The 16,552-nt window shown below is 43.4% G+C and overlaps 1 protein-coding gene across 1 annotated transcript; it reads left to right on the top strand.

Annotated features, from left to right (window-relative positions):
• The first annotated feature begins 7,385 nt into the window (after positions 1–7,385).
• Positions 7,386–14,152, top strand: kmt5b (lysine methyltransferase 5B). The gene is made up of 10 exons (XM_017692266.2): positions 7,386–7,845; positions 9,043–9,373; positions 9,555–9,702; positions 9,837–10,002; positions 10,259–10,368; positions 10,461–10,627; positions 11,252–11,271; positions 11,379–11,515; positions 11,675–11,871; positions 12,006–14,152. Exons 2-10 carry the CDS (start codon positions 9,220–9,222, stop codon positions 13,394–13,396), a joined length of 2,490 nt encoding a protein of 829 aa, XP_017547755.1. The 5' UTR covers positions 7,386–7,845; positions 9,043–9,219; the 3' UTR covers positions 13,397–14,152.
• Positions 14,153–16,552: the final 2,400 nt, after the last annotated feature.

The raw sequence follows: 16,552 nt of genomic DNA, 5'->3' as shown, positions 1-16,552 counted from the left end.
TGAATGGCTTCTGGACTGGTTTCGAGGGTCCATCTCCTGCATTGTCTTTGTATTTTATTTTTCCTCTGTGTCCACTTATCACATATTTGTGGTTTGATACTAAAACAATTCTCTTTTCATTTGACACGACCATTTCCAACGTCTCACTACCCCTCAGTATTGAACGGGCTAGTTTTGTTCCTGTGCCTTTAAGATTGACCATCTATGACAATGAACTTAGTTCTGATTGGCTGATCTGTATTCATTCGAAAGCAGTCCAGGGTGAAATACTCCTTATAACTTCAGCGTCAGTGGGCGGGGCTGGAGAGGCAGATTAATGTAAATATGTAGGTTTTCATGACATTAATTTATCACAAAAAGTATTAAAGATGGACGAGGAGATCATGTGGACTGGGGAGTTAAGAGAATGTTTTGCAACTTTATTAATGTTAACATAAAAATCTGTTATTTAAAAAAAAAAATTCATAACAGGCTCTTTAAAAATCTTCCTGACTTGCTTCAAGTGAAAAGAGATGGGGAGAGGGGGAAACCCCCTAACTGAACCCACCTAAATCAGTTTTTTGTTATAAATTGAGTAGTAAGGCTTATAATGAAATCTCTCTATTGACATATTTAAGCACATTTTATGTAATGTATTTAAAAATGATATAATTAATGATATGAAAAAAACAGAAAAGATGAAAAGTCTGAAGCACCCGGTAAATGAATTAGGCTTAAAAGACCATTTGCACTATGTCCCCAATAAGCCCAATCATTGTTTTATTTTAGAAAAAAATTGTATTAATTAATATTTACATGTCCTTGTGAGACCTGGTAATTAATTTTTTGTCCTCTGTGAGAGACGTAAGGATATTTTCTACAAAGGATATTTCAAAAACCATATAAGCTGCAGTGCTGAAACCCGGCACGCCTACAGACGAAATCCTGGCCTGTGTAAAAATATGACCATCTATCAGCGTCCTTTTTCCGTGTCCTCTGTGGTGGATATTGGAACTTACTAAATCTGTTTTTACATTAAATTTATGGAATCACAGGTGACAGGAAATTGTCTGAGGCGGAGAAAATTAAAGGTTAGAGGGAACAATGTAAGCTGAGCAATTAAATACATTACTGTGATATTACAGTATCTATTCATTTATTTTGTACCACCAGTATTTTAAGTTTTACTCTTACCGCTATGGACAACTAGAGTAAGTGTTCGCAGGCATTAAAGATCAGGATCTGGGCTTTATTTCATTTTTGGTCTGGTGCAGTACAAGAAATATGACATCAACCTAATTACTATGTAATCTCCTGTTGTCCTCTATATAAGACATTACCTAAAATATATAAAAAGTGTTGAAAAAAAAAGTCACTGTGACAAAGTTTTTTCAGCTAATAGACGAATCCTAAAATGACTGAAATTCCCAAACTTTCCTTTTTCTGGGTCTCAGGAGGATATTGAGCGGTTTAAGTTCCTTTAAAGCAGGGGTTCCCAAAAGTACAACGTTTGTGGTATATAAATATAGTTCAGTACAACTTCAAAATTACAATTTGAAAGAAAAATAAGAATATATAGTTAATATATAGTTATAGTTTAATAAGTTATATATAGTGTATAAATACCTTTGTTGTTTCATTGGGTGGAGGGTGGGGTAAGTGGAACATTCTTAGGGGCCAAATCAAATGTTCTAACTTGCAAACTTTGGCCTGCGAGCCACATTTAGGCAGCCCTGGCTTAGATTATATCAGGGTATTGAACAAATGATGTTGTTTACTGTACTCACTCATTAATTAATGAAGAAGAAATGTAAGAAGAAGTGCTAAGAATGTGGGATATAAATCCTGTGATTGGCATTGTGCTCAGGCTACAGGCCTATCACATAATATATAAGTATATGACGCCTTTGTCATGGTAATTTGTAGTCGGGTATGATTGCAAATTTTTAAGATTAAGAGACCCTTATTAGTCCCACAACGGGGAAATTTCACCTCCGCATTTAACCCATCTGAGAAGTGAAACACCACATACACACTAGTGAGGCACACACACACTAGGGGGCAGTGAGCACACTTGCCCGGAGTGGTGGGCAGCCCTATCCGCAGCACCCGGGGAGCAGTTGAGGATTAGGTGTCTTGCTGAAGGACACCTCAGTCATGTGCTGTCGGCTCTGGCGACCTTCCGGTCACAAGTTAGGTTCCCTAACCTCCAGCCCACGACTGCCCCCAAAGTGTTTTCAACAGTGCAAACAGGCATGGGAGAGGAGAGGTATCACCACCTTTAAGAATCTCTGTGATGACACAGCAGTTTCTCCTCAGTAGTTTTCAAATTTAGGCTCCCTAGAACAGACCTTTTTAGATTTTTCCAAGTTCGTCACTGTGCACAATCCCTTTGTCCCATGTTTCCGGAATGTCCCCCAGCTCTCCCTGGGAGGACTTTTACTGTGAAAACTGAGGGAAAGCTTATTTCTATTTTTTAAAATAAGACTTAAATAAAACAAAGCTTTCTGAGGCCAAGACTAAACGGGAAGCGGAGTTAGATCTTGAGTTGGAGGAAAGATGGTGCACTGGAGCTTTGGCTGGAGTTAACTCTTCATCCTCTTGTGCAAGGCTCAACATATCGCAACTGAAAGTCATGCAATGCTAAATTAGCACAAGTTTATCCTGAGGTTAAGCCGACCTGTCCTCGCTGCGCCGAGGACCCGGCGACCCTCTCTCATGTTTTGGTCTTGTCACAAATTGGGGAGGTCCTGGGACTTTGTGTACTCTACTCTTTAATAAACACCTGAGTCCCTGCCCTCCACTAGCTATCATCAGTATTTACATCGGCACTCCCCGGCTGAATTCCCGAGAATTGGAACCTGTTGCTTTTGCTCTGTTATTGGCAAGGCGAGGAATTCTTATCAGCTGGAAGTCTCGCTCTCCTCCCTCTCGTTCCCTCTGGCTCAGAGATGTTGTTTTCTTTTTGTGCCTCAAGAAGATCAAGTTTAGTTTGAGGGGTTCAGTGGACAAATTTTATAGGTGCTGGTCACCTTTCATCACCTTTTTCAGGCCCTTCCCGCAGCTTCCCGCGGAGGACTTGGGTAACCCCACCCCCTCTCTCTCTCTTGAATGCACAATAATCCCCCCCCCCCCGCTTTTTTTAGTGTTATTTAATTAATTTCTTTATTTTTATTTCTTTATTAATTTTTCCTTTCATGTTATTTGATTTGCATGTTGATTCACGATTATAAGGCCGTATTTTGTAGTTCTTGCTTTAGTACTTTTGTCTTTAAATGTTTTATTTTGTATTTGTGTTGTAAAACCTTTAAAAAGCAAAAGAAAAAGAACATTACAAACAGGCACATATCGTGAAATAAAAGCTTGTATTTAAATTCTACAGTTCACTTCTTCGTCAGGGACACCAATTCAAGCACTATAAGAACAATAAAACTAGTTCAACAAGGCCTTTTCAATTTTTCACCAACACCACATTGAATACTCCTACTAGTAATACTGATAATAGTATAATAATAAGTAATAATAATAATATAATAATAATACTATAATAATAAGTAATAATAATACGAATATTAATTATTTTATTTGTATATTTCATACATAAAGCTGCTCAAAGTGCTTTACAGTCAAATATTAAGTTTAAAAACAGATAAAAGTTATAAAATTTGCAATATATTTTAGATATAAGAGTAAAACATGTTTTCTTAAAAGTCTGTGCTGGTGATCTTGATACAACACACACACTCACACACACACACACACACACACACACACACACACACACACACACACACACACACACACATATCAAGTTCCACAGCTACCAAAAGAGGCCTTTCCACATTTTCTGAAATTTACAGAAGCTATTTGCAGAAGGCCAGACTCTGCAGATCTAAGATCATGTGTTTGAACAAACACCCAGATGTTCAGTGAGGTAAACACTTGCTTGGGCATTTAGAGCTTTAAGAACTATTAAATAATCTTTAAAAATCTATCCTAAAGGATACAGGCAGCTGGAGAAGCTATTTCATAACAGACCAGACATGAGCTCACTCTCTCTTTTTTAAGTGAAGTCAAGTTTTTTTGTATCGTGCTTTTTACAACGATGTTGTCAAGAGGATCTCTGTTTGAAGACTGGATGGTAAAGCTTTAGAAACTGCACTGGTAGAGGCGGTCTCTGACTGAGGCGGTCTCTGACTGAGGCAGTCTCTGACTGAGGCAGTCTCTGACTGGGGCAGTTTCTGACTGGGGCAGTTTCTGACTGAGGCAGTTTCTGACTGAGGCAGTTTCTGACCGGGGCAGTCTCTGACTGAGGCGGTCTCTGACTGAGGCGGTCTCTGACTGAGGCAGTTTCTGACTGAGGCAGTCTCTGACTGAGGCAGTCTCTGACCGGGGCAGTTTCTGACTGAGGCGGTCTCTGACTGAGGCAGTCTCTGACTGGGGCAGTTTCTGACTGAGGCGGTCTCTGACTGAGGCAGTTTCTGACTGAGGCAGTCTTTGACTCAGGCAGTCTCTGACTGAGGCGGTCTCTGACTGAGGCCGTTTCTGACTGAGGCTTTATGAAAGTGGGACTGAGCTGAAACAGTCCCATCCTTTCTCAGTGCTGGTACATCTGGATGGCACAGTGATGTCACTGAGGGTCCTGCAGCACAAATGAGCAGGAGAGCAGGTTGGTGATGGTGAGGAGGCCCTGATGGTCAGTCTTCAGCAGGACGGGAGGGCAGTCATTATCTCAGGAAGAGTAAAGAGACTAAATGAGTTCTGCTCTGTGCATCTGCTTTGTATACACGTTGAACGTTATAAGGAACGTATTGTTTTCTTAGGAAATCCACTAATAAAACATTATGATAATACATTCTGCTTCCTTGCATATTTTCTGCATATTTATGGTATACATAAAAAAACCTTTAGCAATATGTTTAGGTTATACAGTGCAATCTTAGTATTGGGTGCAAATTAAGCATAAAACAGTCTAAAACTCAGGTTTCATACTTGATTTTGAACCCAAGAGTTTCTGTCATTCCTGCCCTATTCATGCTGTGTCCCTGAACAAGAAAAGTTTTGTTTGTTTTGTTTTTTTTTTATATAAATCTTCCATTCAATGTCTGCTGACAAATGCCATGGAAATGGGTAGTGGGTTGTATGAGGCCTGCAGTGTCAAGAGGGAATCAGCATTTTCCGTAATTAGACACACAATAATCAATACATCCAAACATCATATTGACAACCTGATTTAAAAACAAATAATAAATCTTTTTTTTCTCTGGAGTAGAATCAAAGTAAACTTCATACCCACCATGTAAAGTAAACAAAAATGTCCTTTCAAAATATGTTCATGTTGTTCACCAGAACTGCCGGCATGATTGACGCCACGCTACGGTGGCTCTACAGAGAAACACAGCCTGGCATATTGACCTGAACAAGGCTCCAATGTGGTTGCATGAAATGGCACAAAGAATACCGCTGTTCCACCACTTGCACCATTTCATGCCTTGCTCCGATGAGCACTGTTCACCTACAGTCCTGTAGAAAGATGGGAGTAATAATCTTGCAGTCATTATAACTACTGTGAGCTTCTGGAAGGCATTTTCAGTGAAGCTCAGGTGCTCAGCATGAAGGACACCAGCCTTTTTCCTGGAAAGCCAGTAAAACCAGAGTTTAAAAACATTCAAGGTGCGTACAGCCACACAGGTTGAGACATAGAACCATCTGTAACAGGAACGTAGCAGAGGAGTATAAATAAGCTACTGCATGAACAATTCAGGTCATGAAGCCACCCCACGGTTTCACAGTTGCCTTGATTTACAGGCCTGGATCAGTTCACGGCCTTGAAAATGAGTCAAGGTTGACTCAGGGGCGCTAAAGCACTGAAGAGACAGGCCACTATTTCACTAAAGCACAATTTCTTCAGGTTTGAACTGCTATAAACCCCCATAATATTTTTTACTCATGTATTTAGTATCTGAGTTCTGGCACCTGGTTCATTTTTCTGCAGAAGGCTATTCAAGGGCTTAATGTGACGAGTACAGAAAACCTTTATTAACTTGTAAAACCTGATGAAAGCGCAGTGTCGAAATCCCTAAATAGCTTATTTACCATCTGTCGTACCAGCCAAAATAAAACTGTCTATTAGCAGCAATGTAATAGGCCCTTTCATGTTTTTTCATTTTTTGGCATCCATCAGCTTGATTTTAATGTAAGCTAAATTCTGCTGAGCTAAGCTGTCTGCTGTGCAGATTACAAACCATTCTGAAAACAATTATATTCAGAAATCATTTCCTTTTTGTATCCACAGAGACATTAATTGACCACCTTTCTATTACATTTAATTCTAGCACATACAGAAAGCTTTTTTGTTTGTTTGTTTAGCTGCTTATTGTATTCTTCATTAGAATAATATATACTCTTAAAAAGATGCATGAGTGAAGACCCTATTGTATCTATTTTGAACCACAAACAGTCAAGATTAAGAGACCCTTAGTAATCCGTGAAGTGAAACAGCACACACACACTAGGGGGCAGTGAGCACACTTGCCCGGAGCGGTGGGCAGCCCAATCCACGGCGCCTGGGGAGCAGTTGGGGGTTAGGTGTCTTGCTCATGGACACCTCAGTCATGGTCTGTCAGCTCTGGGGATCGAACCGGCGACCTTCCGGTCACGAGGCTGGTTCCTTAACCTCCAGCCCACAAATGCCCCAAAGCCTCATTTGCATGCTTAAATGTTTTTTTTCTTTCAGATGGATAGAGAATGTGTTCTATATGGTTCTATCCAGAACCTTCTTCAAAAGGTTCTGCTATTGTTATGATGTGAAGCGTTAACAACAGAAAAGCCCTGTTAGAGCTGCTATATAAACCATATGCCGCACGTTCTCAATTCCCCCGAGGAACACTTTCACCATGCAAAAGAACCATTTAACCATGCAAACGTTTCTAAATGGACCTCAAGGTTCTACACAAAACTTGTGCTTTTTCTAAAGAGCCCCTGGAGAACCGTCTTTTTAAGACTGTGGCCTATCACTTGAATAGACGTCAGGACACGTAGCCTAGTTCAAATGTGGTGGTCCAGTGTTCTGGCCGATAAGGTAATGGGGCACAGCATTACACTGGTTTATATTTCAGCTGATGCATACCGGTGCTTTGTAAATTATATCTAAATAACTGTAAAAAAAAAAAAAAAAAAAAAAAAAAAAAAAAAAAAACTTGTGGCGTGGAAAATGAATAAAACAGTGGCTTTTTTAATTGGGGCTCTGTCATACGCGTGTCCACGTCTGCTATACAACACACACAGTATTCTGCGTGACCAGCTTCTTCATGATATCCAAGTCCATTTGGACCCCGTCAGCTTTCGTCGCGCTAGATCTGAGCGCACGGGATTTTGAGCCTGGCTCGGCTCGGCTCGGCTCGGCTCGGCTCGACTCGGCTCGGCGTGAGGGGATGTTGTTGCTATGCACGCCGGCGAGCTGCGCAGTCACACGAGCGGAGATTTAAAGGGAAATAACAGGCGCTCCTCTTTGTACACATCCGAGTTTGGCAGGACGCTGCAAGCCAGTCTTTGCGAAAACAGCGAATCTGCGTCTGTGAGGCCGCGTTGACCGGACTCGTTTCGGATGTGCAGCCGGACTGGGCTTCGGACCAGAGAGCCCCAGCGGACGGCGGCTGTGTTTTTCAGGGTCTAGTTCTTTCCGAGGAGGTTCTGTGTCCTGTCTTTCCACTCTAGCCCCTGTCGCCATCTTGAATTTTAATGTAAATTATCTGGCAATTTTTTTTTTTTTTTTTTTTTGTTTTGCTATATGGCACCTTCAGTGAGCCGTCCCGCTCGCTCCGTGTGCCGGTGAGGGACCCGCGTTACCGTAGGGAAAAGGACAGAGTGAGTATTAAAGCACGGGATCGCTCTTGTTCGCCAGCTCGTTCCCTGTTTGACACTTTCCGGGTGCGTTTGTTAGCCGACAGGGCGGTTAGCCTGCGAGCTAACCGCTAGGGCCAGCTAGCTGGGTTAGCTTAGCATTTCAGTCGTTGTCGGGCCCGAGCGGCGAAAGTCGACGAACTGGGTATCGGGCTTGTCTGGCAAACCGTGTTTGGAGAATTAACCTGCAGCGGGTGACTATGTCAGCGGGAACTGGAGCGCTTCGCTGGGTAATCTCATTGTCTTGTGGGCGCGCTAACGGAGCTAGCTGAGCTAACTGAGCTAGCCGGGCTAGCCGAGCTAGCGTTATCAGCGTCAGCTGCCAAGTGTTTTCTAATGCTGGCGCTCCGGCTAGCGGCTAGCGCTCCGGAGCTAACGGGCTAACCCACTTAGCCACCTCTGCGCTACGTCTTAGCTTAAACAAATTAGCCAACCTAGCTAGCAACAAACGAGTTAGTGCTGGCCCTCGCTTGCCGTGCTGGTTTATCACGCTGCCCAGTAAGCGCTGAGCCCAGCTTGGCGTTAGATCAGGGCGGGTTGGGTCTGACCGGGGTGTGCTCTGTTTAAATGGACAATAGAGTTAACGCAGACGCGCTAGTTAATGTTATAGATCCCATACTCAGGGCACCGCTGCCACTAGGCAGTTGGTACACCCAGAGAGCGATATTCGGTTGTGCCGCGTCTATTATGATCGTAACGGGTGTGATCAGACATTGTCAACAAGTATGCAGTGATTCGCGAAAACAAGTGTTTTGGAAATGCAGCTTTAAATTGCGTTTCGGGCAGCTGATTTCATTTCCCTTGGCCACCGATGGGAGGCGGTCTACGCTCGGTCATACACTGAGACTCAACCAGCACATCAAGCATGCGTACTGTGTGTGCCCTGTCTGGGTTGGTGTTGATCAGATACACCAGTTTACTGTTGTTTTATGGCCGCTGCCCAGGCACGGGGTCAGAGGCCCCTCTGCTCTTAGGTTTTGAAGGCGGTGTGTTTCACAGTTGTTGTTTTTTTTTTCCTGTTTCAACTGTCGTCACTAATAAACTCACCCAGCCTAACGTTCCCCGTTGTCCCAGTCATTCCAGTTTACATTTCGACGTGTTTTAGTTGTATTGTTCCATAACGGTTGTTTGCACTGAACTACCCCTGTGTTCTTTTGACAGGTGGAAGCGGCTTCTGGATCAGCGAGCGGGGTGACGGTTTACAGCGTGTGTTTAAGTTGCCCATGCAAGTGGGAGACAAAAGACGAGTTGCACGGCTTCCCTCCACGTCGCATGGTTTCTCATAAGCACATAGAAGCTAAATGCGCCTTCACCAGGGAGCTAGCTGGTATGAAGTAGATGGGAGAAACCAAGAACATGGTGCTGAATGGCAGGAGACATGGCAGTAGGTTCTCCAGTGATCAGCCCATTGGAAAGACCAGGCTGCAGAACACGCAGAGGGCCCATCTGCGCCAGGGCAAGGGCTCCCCTACTGGCAGGAGATGCAGCAGACGTAAGTGTTCCAATAAAACCGTGCAGGAAAGAAGGAGCAGGAAAATAGTTTTGAGCTGGGTTAAATGTGCGCATAATGACTTTATTACATTTCTCCAGCTTCAGGTTTGATTGTGCCTTGCTTTTTCAGCAATAAGCCCAGCTTCCTTCAGGGTTTTTAGTTCTGCTTCTTTGTCCTTCAGGTTTCAGTGGGGCAGCCACAGAGCCAGAGAGGCGTCATGTGCCCTCTTCTGGGATGACCGCAAAGGAGCTGTGTGAATATGATGACCTGTCCACCAGCCTGATCCTAGACCCTTACCTGGGCTTCCAGACCCACAAAATGAACACCAGGTTTGAATTTCTAAAGTTTGCTATGACCCTTGGCGCATGAAGCCGGGTTTCACAGTGGATTCAGTAATCGGTGTTGAGTAGCCTTAAATTTGGTGGTCAGTGTCTGTAACCTTGCGGTGATTTCATCTTTTTAGGTTTCGGCCAATCACGGGTCGACAAGCTGTACTTAGGGAAGTGATTGAACGCTTCAAGAAAAATGACAACCTGGAAAAGGCCTTCCAGGCTTTGACCTCTGGAGAATGGAGCAGACATCACTTTCTCAACAAGACCAAGGCCCAGGAGAAGCTCTTCAAAGCACATGTAAGTATATTTATTATAGAAAATAAACGTTCCTAGCCTCGTGTGGTGTACAGCAGCTGTCCCAACTCCGTGTTTTCTCTGCTCCCGATACAGCCGATTCAAATAATTTAGAAGTCCTTCCTGAGCGGAAGTGTGCGAGTTAGAGCAGGAAAACACTAAATGTGCAGGACAGGGCTGCTCCAGGACTTATGGCGTACACATTAAGTTGTCTTTCATTACGCACACTCAGTCATGCATGTAAATCTTTTTCCTGCAGGTATTTGTTTACTTGCGTATGTTTGCTGCAGACAGTGGGTTTGAGATTCTTCCATGCAATCGCTATTCATCAGAGCAAAATGGAGCCAAAATTGTAGCAACAAAAGATTGGTAAGTTAATCATTAAAGTTGCCCAGTCTTTAAAGCTTTAATTTTCTTGCAAGATTATCGTGTTTTATTATTGTTTTTTTCTTCTTCTATAGGAAAAGAAATGATAAAATTGAACACCTTGTTGGTTGCATTGCTGAGCTGTCTGCGAGTGAAGAAAAGATGTTGTTACGGCATGGAGAAAATGACTTCAGCGTCATGTACTCTACACGTAAGAACTGTGCTCAGCTCTGGCTGGGACCTGCTGCCTTTATTAATCATGGTAAGTTTTGTCTTAATACCTCAAGAAAGAATAAGAACCAAATCACCCACCTTTAAAGCACATGTTCTTTTTCTTAGCCATGAAGGTTAGAATGCTTGTGTATATTTTGTAAAGACCCAATTTTGTTAAGTCGAGCACGAGCAGGGCTGGTACACGATCGTCAGCGACAGTGTAGGGTTTGCTTTACTAGACAGGGAAGCGAGAAAGGAGCGTGGAAGAGAGGCAGAAGCAGTGAAGTCAGCAACAAGACAGTGGAGATAAAGGAGAGAGACTAGAAGAGCAGGTACATCAAGTACATTAATAGAGGCATAGAAGAACAAACTGCAGGACAGGGAAAACACCGGCTTAAAGAAGAAAACCACATGATTACAGATTCGCAGTTAATTTCTTAAATTACACAAAATACAGCTACACTCTTTAGATATTATCAACTGCATTGATTTCCGTTGGTCCTTTGCCTCCACCCCAATCCGTTCCACACCCTTAGCCCCTACACTCTCACTCGAAAGAACTTCACAACTCCACCATTCTTAAAAAAACAAATTGATGAATGGAAAAAAAAGTGTTTGCCAGTTTTTCTGCTGAATTAAAATAAGCCACCTTTCTTTTTTTCTTCTGTTACAGATTGTCGGCCAAATTGCAAGGTTGGTACAAACTAAGCCTGAATGGAAAAGGGTCATTGCTTCATGTGAAGATTAACTAGCTGCATGTACAAAAAAACTAAAATAGCTGATGGAAATGTCTGTTACAGTTTGTATCAACAGGTCGAGACACTGCATGTGTGAAGGTCCTACGGGACATCGAACCAGGGGAAGAGATCTCCTGTTACTATGGAGATGGCTTCTTTGGAGAAAACAACGAATTTTGTGAATGCTACACTTGTGAGAGGTACCACATTCTTCCTGTACATTATTTTCATGGCAACTTCATAAACTGCGATTTTTAAACAAGGAACGAAGGTTTGTTTAAATAAAGACGGGTGAATGTGTTTTAGGCATTTGCAGATGTGCTACTGTGCTTACAGTGCTTATTTTGATATAATTTCAGGCGTGGCACTGGTGCTTTTAAGTCAAAAGCAGGGCTGCCTGTGGAAGTCCCAGTGATAAATAGCAAGTATGGCCTGAGGGAGACTGACAAGCGTCTCAACAGACTGAAGAAGTTGGGGGAGGGCAGCAGGAACTCAGACAGTCAGTCCGTTGCCTCCACAGAAGCAGAGTCTCAGGAACCACCAAGTGGACAAACATGTAAGGGCATGTGACGACTAGGGTTTAAAGGTCTTAATGTGTTTTTATTTTGGTTTGGAGAAACAGGACCTTATGAAATTGAATTAGTGGATTAATCTTCTTCTTTTTTTTTTTTTCTCCTCATGTTCACCCAGCATTAAGGAAGAGGACATCTCAGCCCTGTCTGAAAAAGCATGGCAAAGCCAGAGCTTCAACAAGGCAAATTCTGTCAAGCACTCCTACCTCTACCTCATCCTGTAAACGAAATCAAACAAACAACTCCAGTTTACCAAAGAGACTTAAATCAAAGCCCACTCAGCCTTTGTCTAAGGGAAGGAGATGGTGTCGAGCAGCAGAACTGAAAGCCCCCAGTCGAGTGAGTGCTGGGAGCTTGAGTCTCAAGCAGCCCTCCAGAAGAGAGGCAGACAGGCGAGGGCCTACTCAGCTCTCCAGCTGTAGGGGCAGTGTGACTCGTGCGGCAGTTCACGAAAACAGTCAGAACTCCTCAAAGGGTGCTTCAGCATGCAAGGACAGTGTGCCTTGCCCTTACAGAACTCGTAGGTCCACCAGGACCTCTCTTGGTGCTCAGGAGGCTGCTGCTGGCAGCAGGCGAGGGCTAAAGTCAGATAGCCCAGCTAAGCTAGCCGGTGGCTTGGCCCTCAAGACCGAGCCAGGCGACCCTGTTCCGGTGACAGCCGGGCACCAGATGAACACACCTAGCCTCGAAGCTAGTTGTCCAAGGAAAGGGACCTGCCCCAGGAGGAGGAGGACAATAAAACAAGAGGAGGTGGGGGGCTCCTATGGAGATGACTTTCTCCAGGAGGGCGTGCCAGATCTACATCATGCAGCCCGGGCTGCTGACGTGGCTGACTGTGGGAAGGTGCCACTCGGCCTTCCGGGCCACCACCAGCACTACAACGGCTCGACCAAGAATGGTAAGCCACTACGGCGCGGCAAAGGCAAGAAGAAGCGGCGCATTACGCGCTACGATGCCCAGCTGATTCTGGAGAACAACACGGGCATCCCCAAGTTGACCCTACGGCGGCGACGGGACAGCAGCAGCAGCAATAAGGCAGACCCCCGGGACGCCAAGCCCTCACACCCGAAGTCCAGCTCCTCAAAGATCAGCATCAAGTTCAGCAAGGAACGTGAAAAGGAGCGTACTGGCTCATACGTGGCCAAGTTGAACAATGGCTTTGGCCATGGCCCTCACAGCAGTTCCACCAAGCTGAAGATTCAGCTGAAGCGTGAGGAGGACGGCACGGGTCTGCGACGGACCTATCCTGACGACGTTACCTTCACAGGGATCGTCAAGAGAGAGGCTGGAGAGGTGCTCGAGCATGAAGTGGGATCCCAGGTGGGGCAGAACATTGAGGAGGACTCGCTCACTTCTGAGGATGAGGAGGAGGACTACTTTGACAACGAGGATGATTTCATCCCACTTCCACCAGCGAAACGCCTACGCCTCATTGTGGGCAAAGATTCCATAGACATCGACATCTCCTCTAGAAGAAGAGAGGACCAGTCACTCAGACTCAATGCATAAGCTGTGTAAATAACCCTCGTTCCTACCAATCATGTGTTCATTTGAATTATGTAATTTAAATGGGGCAAAAAAATGGCAAATGTACAATTAAAATCGACACAAGATATCTTTCTCTACGTTTTAGTGATGGCACTTCTTTATTGTTTATTCCTTACAAATATAAATATTGTAGAAAGTGTACAGATATGTATGAATTCTATCCAAGTCTGTTTAATGTGCAGATGTTTGTCAGCGTTTTGTCCAGCTTTGCTGTTTTATCTTATTACAGGAATAGTTTAACCAAAACGGTGGTGTCAGATAAAAGCCAGCAGGGCACCGAAAGCAAGCCATGATCTTGTTTGCACATTGCTCACTTTGCTCTGCAAAGCTTTCATTCGTTGACTGGCATCGTAAGAATTTTGGTAAAACTATTTCTTCAATATCTCAGCCTGCTGAGGGGCAAAAAGGGCTGGGATCTGCTCATCCACTTTCAGAAACACAATGCATGAGTCCACCTCAGAAGTTAGGCATCCGTATTTGAGTTCAGATAGCAGTCTTCAGAAGGATCGTGTGTTTCACTCGTCATGTGTAAAGGGAATAGCGGAAAAAAAAACTGTACAGAGCGGCTGCAAAAACTAAACAACGTTCTCTCCACTTGTTTTTTTTTTTTTTTTATCTTTGTATCATGTATCTGATATTTTGGCCATCCAAGGTTATGGTGCTCATTGTTGTGGCCTGGTGCTGGTCCATTAAAGAAAAAAAAAATAAGACCTTAAACAGTGTGTGAACATCTTGGAAATCCCATAGGAAAATGTGCTGAAGGACAGAAACTGATAGAAATTGAAGCATAGTCATTTCCCCCCCCCCCGCTGGTAATCTGGCCCAAATCATTAAATTCATTAGAGCTTTTTGACCTTTTTGGCTTTGACATTTTATGCTTTGCCAGTGAGGCGACTATTTAGAGTGATTTTAGCTTTGTAATGAATTGCTCAACCATATGAGTAGGCAGCTGACATCTTTTTTATTTGTATTTTTTTTTTCTTTCTGTCTGGTACACAGTACTGTCTGTGAGCTCAGACCGGTTGCCAGATTCTGATTTTCATAATGATAAAAAAATCCTCCCAAGATGTTTTTCTTCTTAGACTTCCTATGTAGAACTTCATGAAAGTATCAATGTGGGACGTATACATGCATTTTGGGGGTGGGGGTGGGGGTGGGGGGGTTTGCTCACTGTATATTCTGGGATTGTTTTTATTTAACTGTTTTGAGTACTTGAAAACAATATAAAAGTCATTTTCAAGATATTCTGCTGTCTAAGCGTGTCCTCAGGATTTGTGTTTCAGGGGAAGAATCGGAGTCACTTTATTTTGCCAAGTATGTTGTACATACAAGGGATTCGTCTTGGTGAGTGCACACATGTATACAGCACAGGCCAGACGAGCGCACAGACTGTTGACAAACGTTTGAGAGGCATGTAGATCAAATAGGTAGGAACATTAAAGCGTATGTAACAGGAGCTAAAGAGATGCATGCATATCTAATACATATGCATGTCTGAGTGAACCTATAGCTTCTGTATGTTATAGAGGAGTTATACAGTAGTTACACAGTAAGGAAGGTTTGGTAGATTCAGTGCAAGCTGACCACTGTCGTTAGGGAGTGCTATAGAACAATACAAGACTTTTTCATAGTAGTTGGCGTGACAAATTCATGTCATTGTAGATTATGTGAAATATTAGGCACCCTCTAATCCTCCCGAGTACGGGAAGAAGCACTGTAGTACTTGAGAAGCAGGGCTGATAGTCATTCAGTGATGTATGATGTGGTTTACCTATACTTACTCATTCTAACTGGTGATTTTCCATGCTCTGGCAGTTTGCTTATTCATGTGGCTTTCAAGGTCTCATTTGGGTCAAGGCTCAGCAGCGTTTATTAGGCAGTTAGAGTTAAAATATTTCACGATCATGAAAGTAGGAATACTAAAAATAGTATTGTACTCAAGACTGTTTTATCATTTTCACAACAGTTACATTGACCTCATATTTTGGGGAGGAACGTGGAGGATCACACGGAGGCTTTATGTGAGCGACCGATCCACATGTTGTGGTGAAGGTCTATCAAAACAGTGGGCTAAAAGCACAACACTAAGCTTTCCAGGTTCAGTTGTTCCTCTATAAACTCATGACCCAAATGGAACTCATCAGATTATAGGCCACATCCTCACTGCTCACATGGCAGGGTTAATGACTCACTCAACAGTAAAGCAGTCACGGTCACCGCAGTAGGCTCCTCAGTGGTGCATAGTTAATGATATAAAGAGTATTTCATGTTAGAAGCACTCGATAACAGACCACAAAGCACGTTTTTTCCCCTGATAGAATAAGTGTGGTCCAAAGCTCGACATATATGCAAATGGGTGTAAACAAACAGATGTAAACAAAGTGACAGGGTGGTTTGATGTGGGATGTGCCGTTTTAGAGAAACACTGTCAGAATTGTTCACAGTGGTGGTGATAGGAACCAGACATCTGAAGCATTTCACAGGTGTATGTCCATTTTTGTCCATTTTTGTCCATTTTATTTTTCAGTTTTTTGACATAATTGGAAGACGCCTGGTGCCCTTTACATTGTATGTAAATTTCATGGTGAATGAACTAAAAGAAATGGCCCAAAATTACTTGGACAAAAAAGTCTGGTTCCACTGACTTACATTAAAAGTAAAGTATGTTTTTTTTCCTTCTCCCATTGTGGAGGCGCAAGGTTTTGTTCCAACAGCAGCATTTTAAAGCGTTTAAAAACTACATCAACCTACAGAAAATCTAATGTTTTAGAAAGTCTTGAATTATACATTTTTGACTAAATGATGGCAGACAGGCACGTAGTAACCAAAGAACACATTACTTTGAGATTATATTTATTTGACCATTAATAATTATTTGACCATTTGGGGGCAGTCGTGGGCTGGAGGTTAGGGAACTGGCCCTGTGACTGGAAGGTTGCTGGTTCGATCACCGACAGTCCATGACTGAGGTGTCCTTGAGCGAGACACCTAACCCCCAACTGCTCCCCGGGCGCTGTGGATAGGGCTGCCCACCGCTCCGGGCAAGTGTGCTCAATGCCCCCTAGTGTGTGTGTGTATTCACCAGTGTGTGTATGTGGTGTTTCACTGCACGGAGGG

The sequence above is a fragment of the Pygocentrus nattereri genome, chromosome 7 (assembly GCF_015220715.1).
Source record: "Pygocentrus nattereri isolate fPygNat1 chromosome 7, fPygNat1.pri, whole genome shotgun sequence".
In the NCBI taxonomy this organism is placed as follows: Eukaryota; Metazoa; Chordata; class Actinopteri; order Characiformes; family Serrasalmidae; genus Pygocentrus; species Pygocentrus nattereri.
This window is presented reverse-complemented; position numbering and strand designations above follow the sequence as displayed.

What these genes read in the sequence shown, in the direction of transcription:
- kmt5b (XM_017692266.2), top strand. Translation starts at nt 9,220, where the DNA reads ATGGGAGAAACCAAGAACATGGTGCTGAATGGCAGGAGACATGGCAGT. An exon ending in GAATGCTACACTTGTGAGAG is followed by an intron (nt 11,516 to 11,674) that starts GTACCACATTCT and finishes ATATAATTTCAG; the next exon opens with GCGTGGCACTGGTGCTTTTA. An exon ending in ACCACCAAGTGGACAAACAT is followed by an intron (nt 11,872 to 12,005) that starts GTAAGGGCATGT and finishes ATGTTCACCCAG; the next exon opens with CATTAAGGAAGAGGACATCT.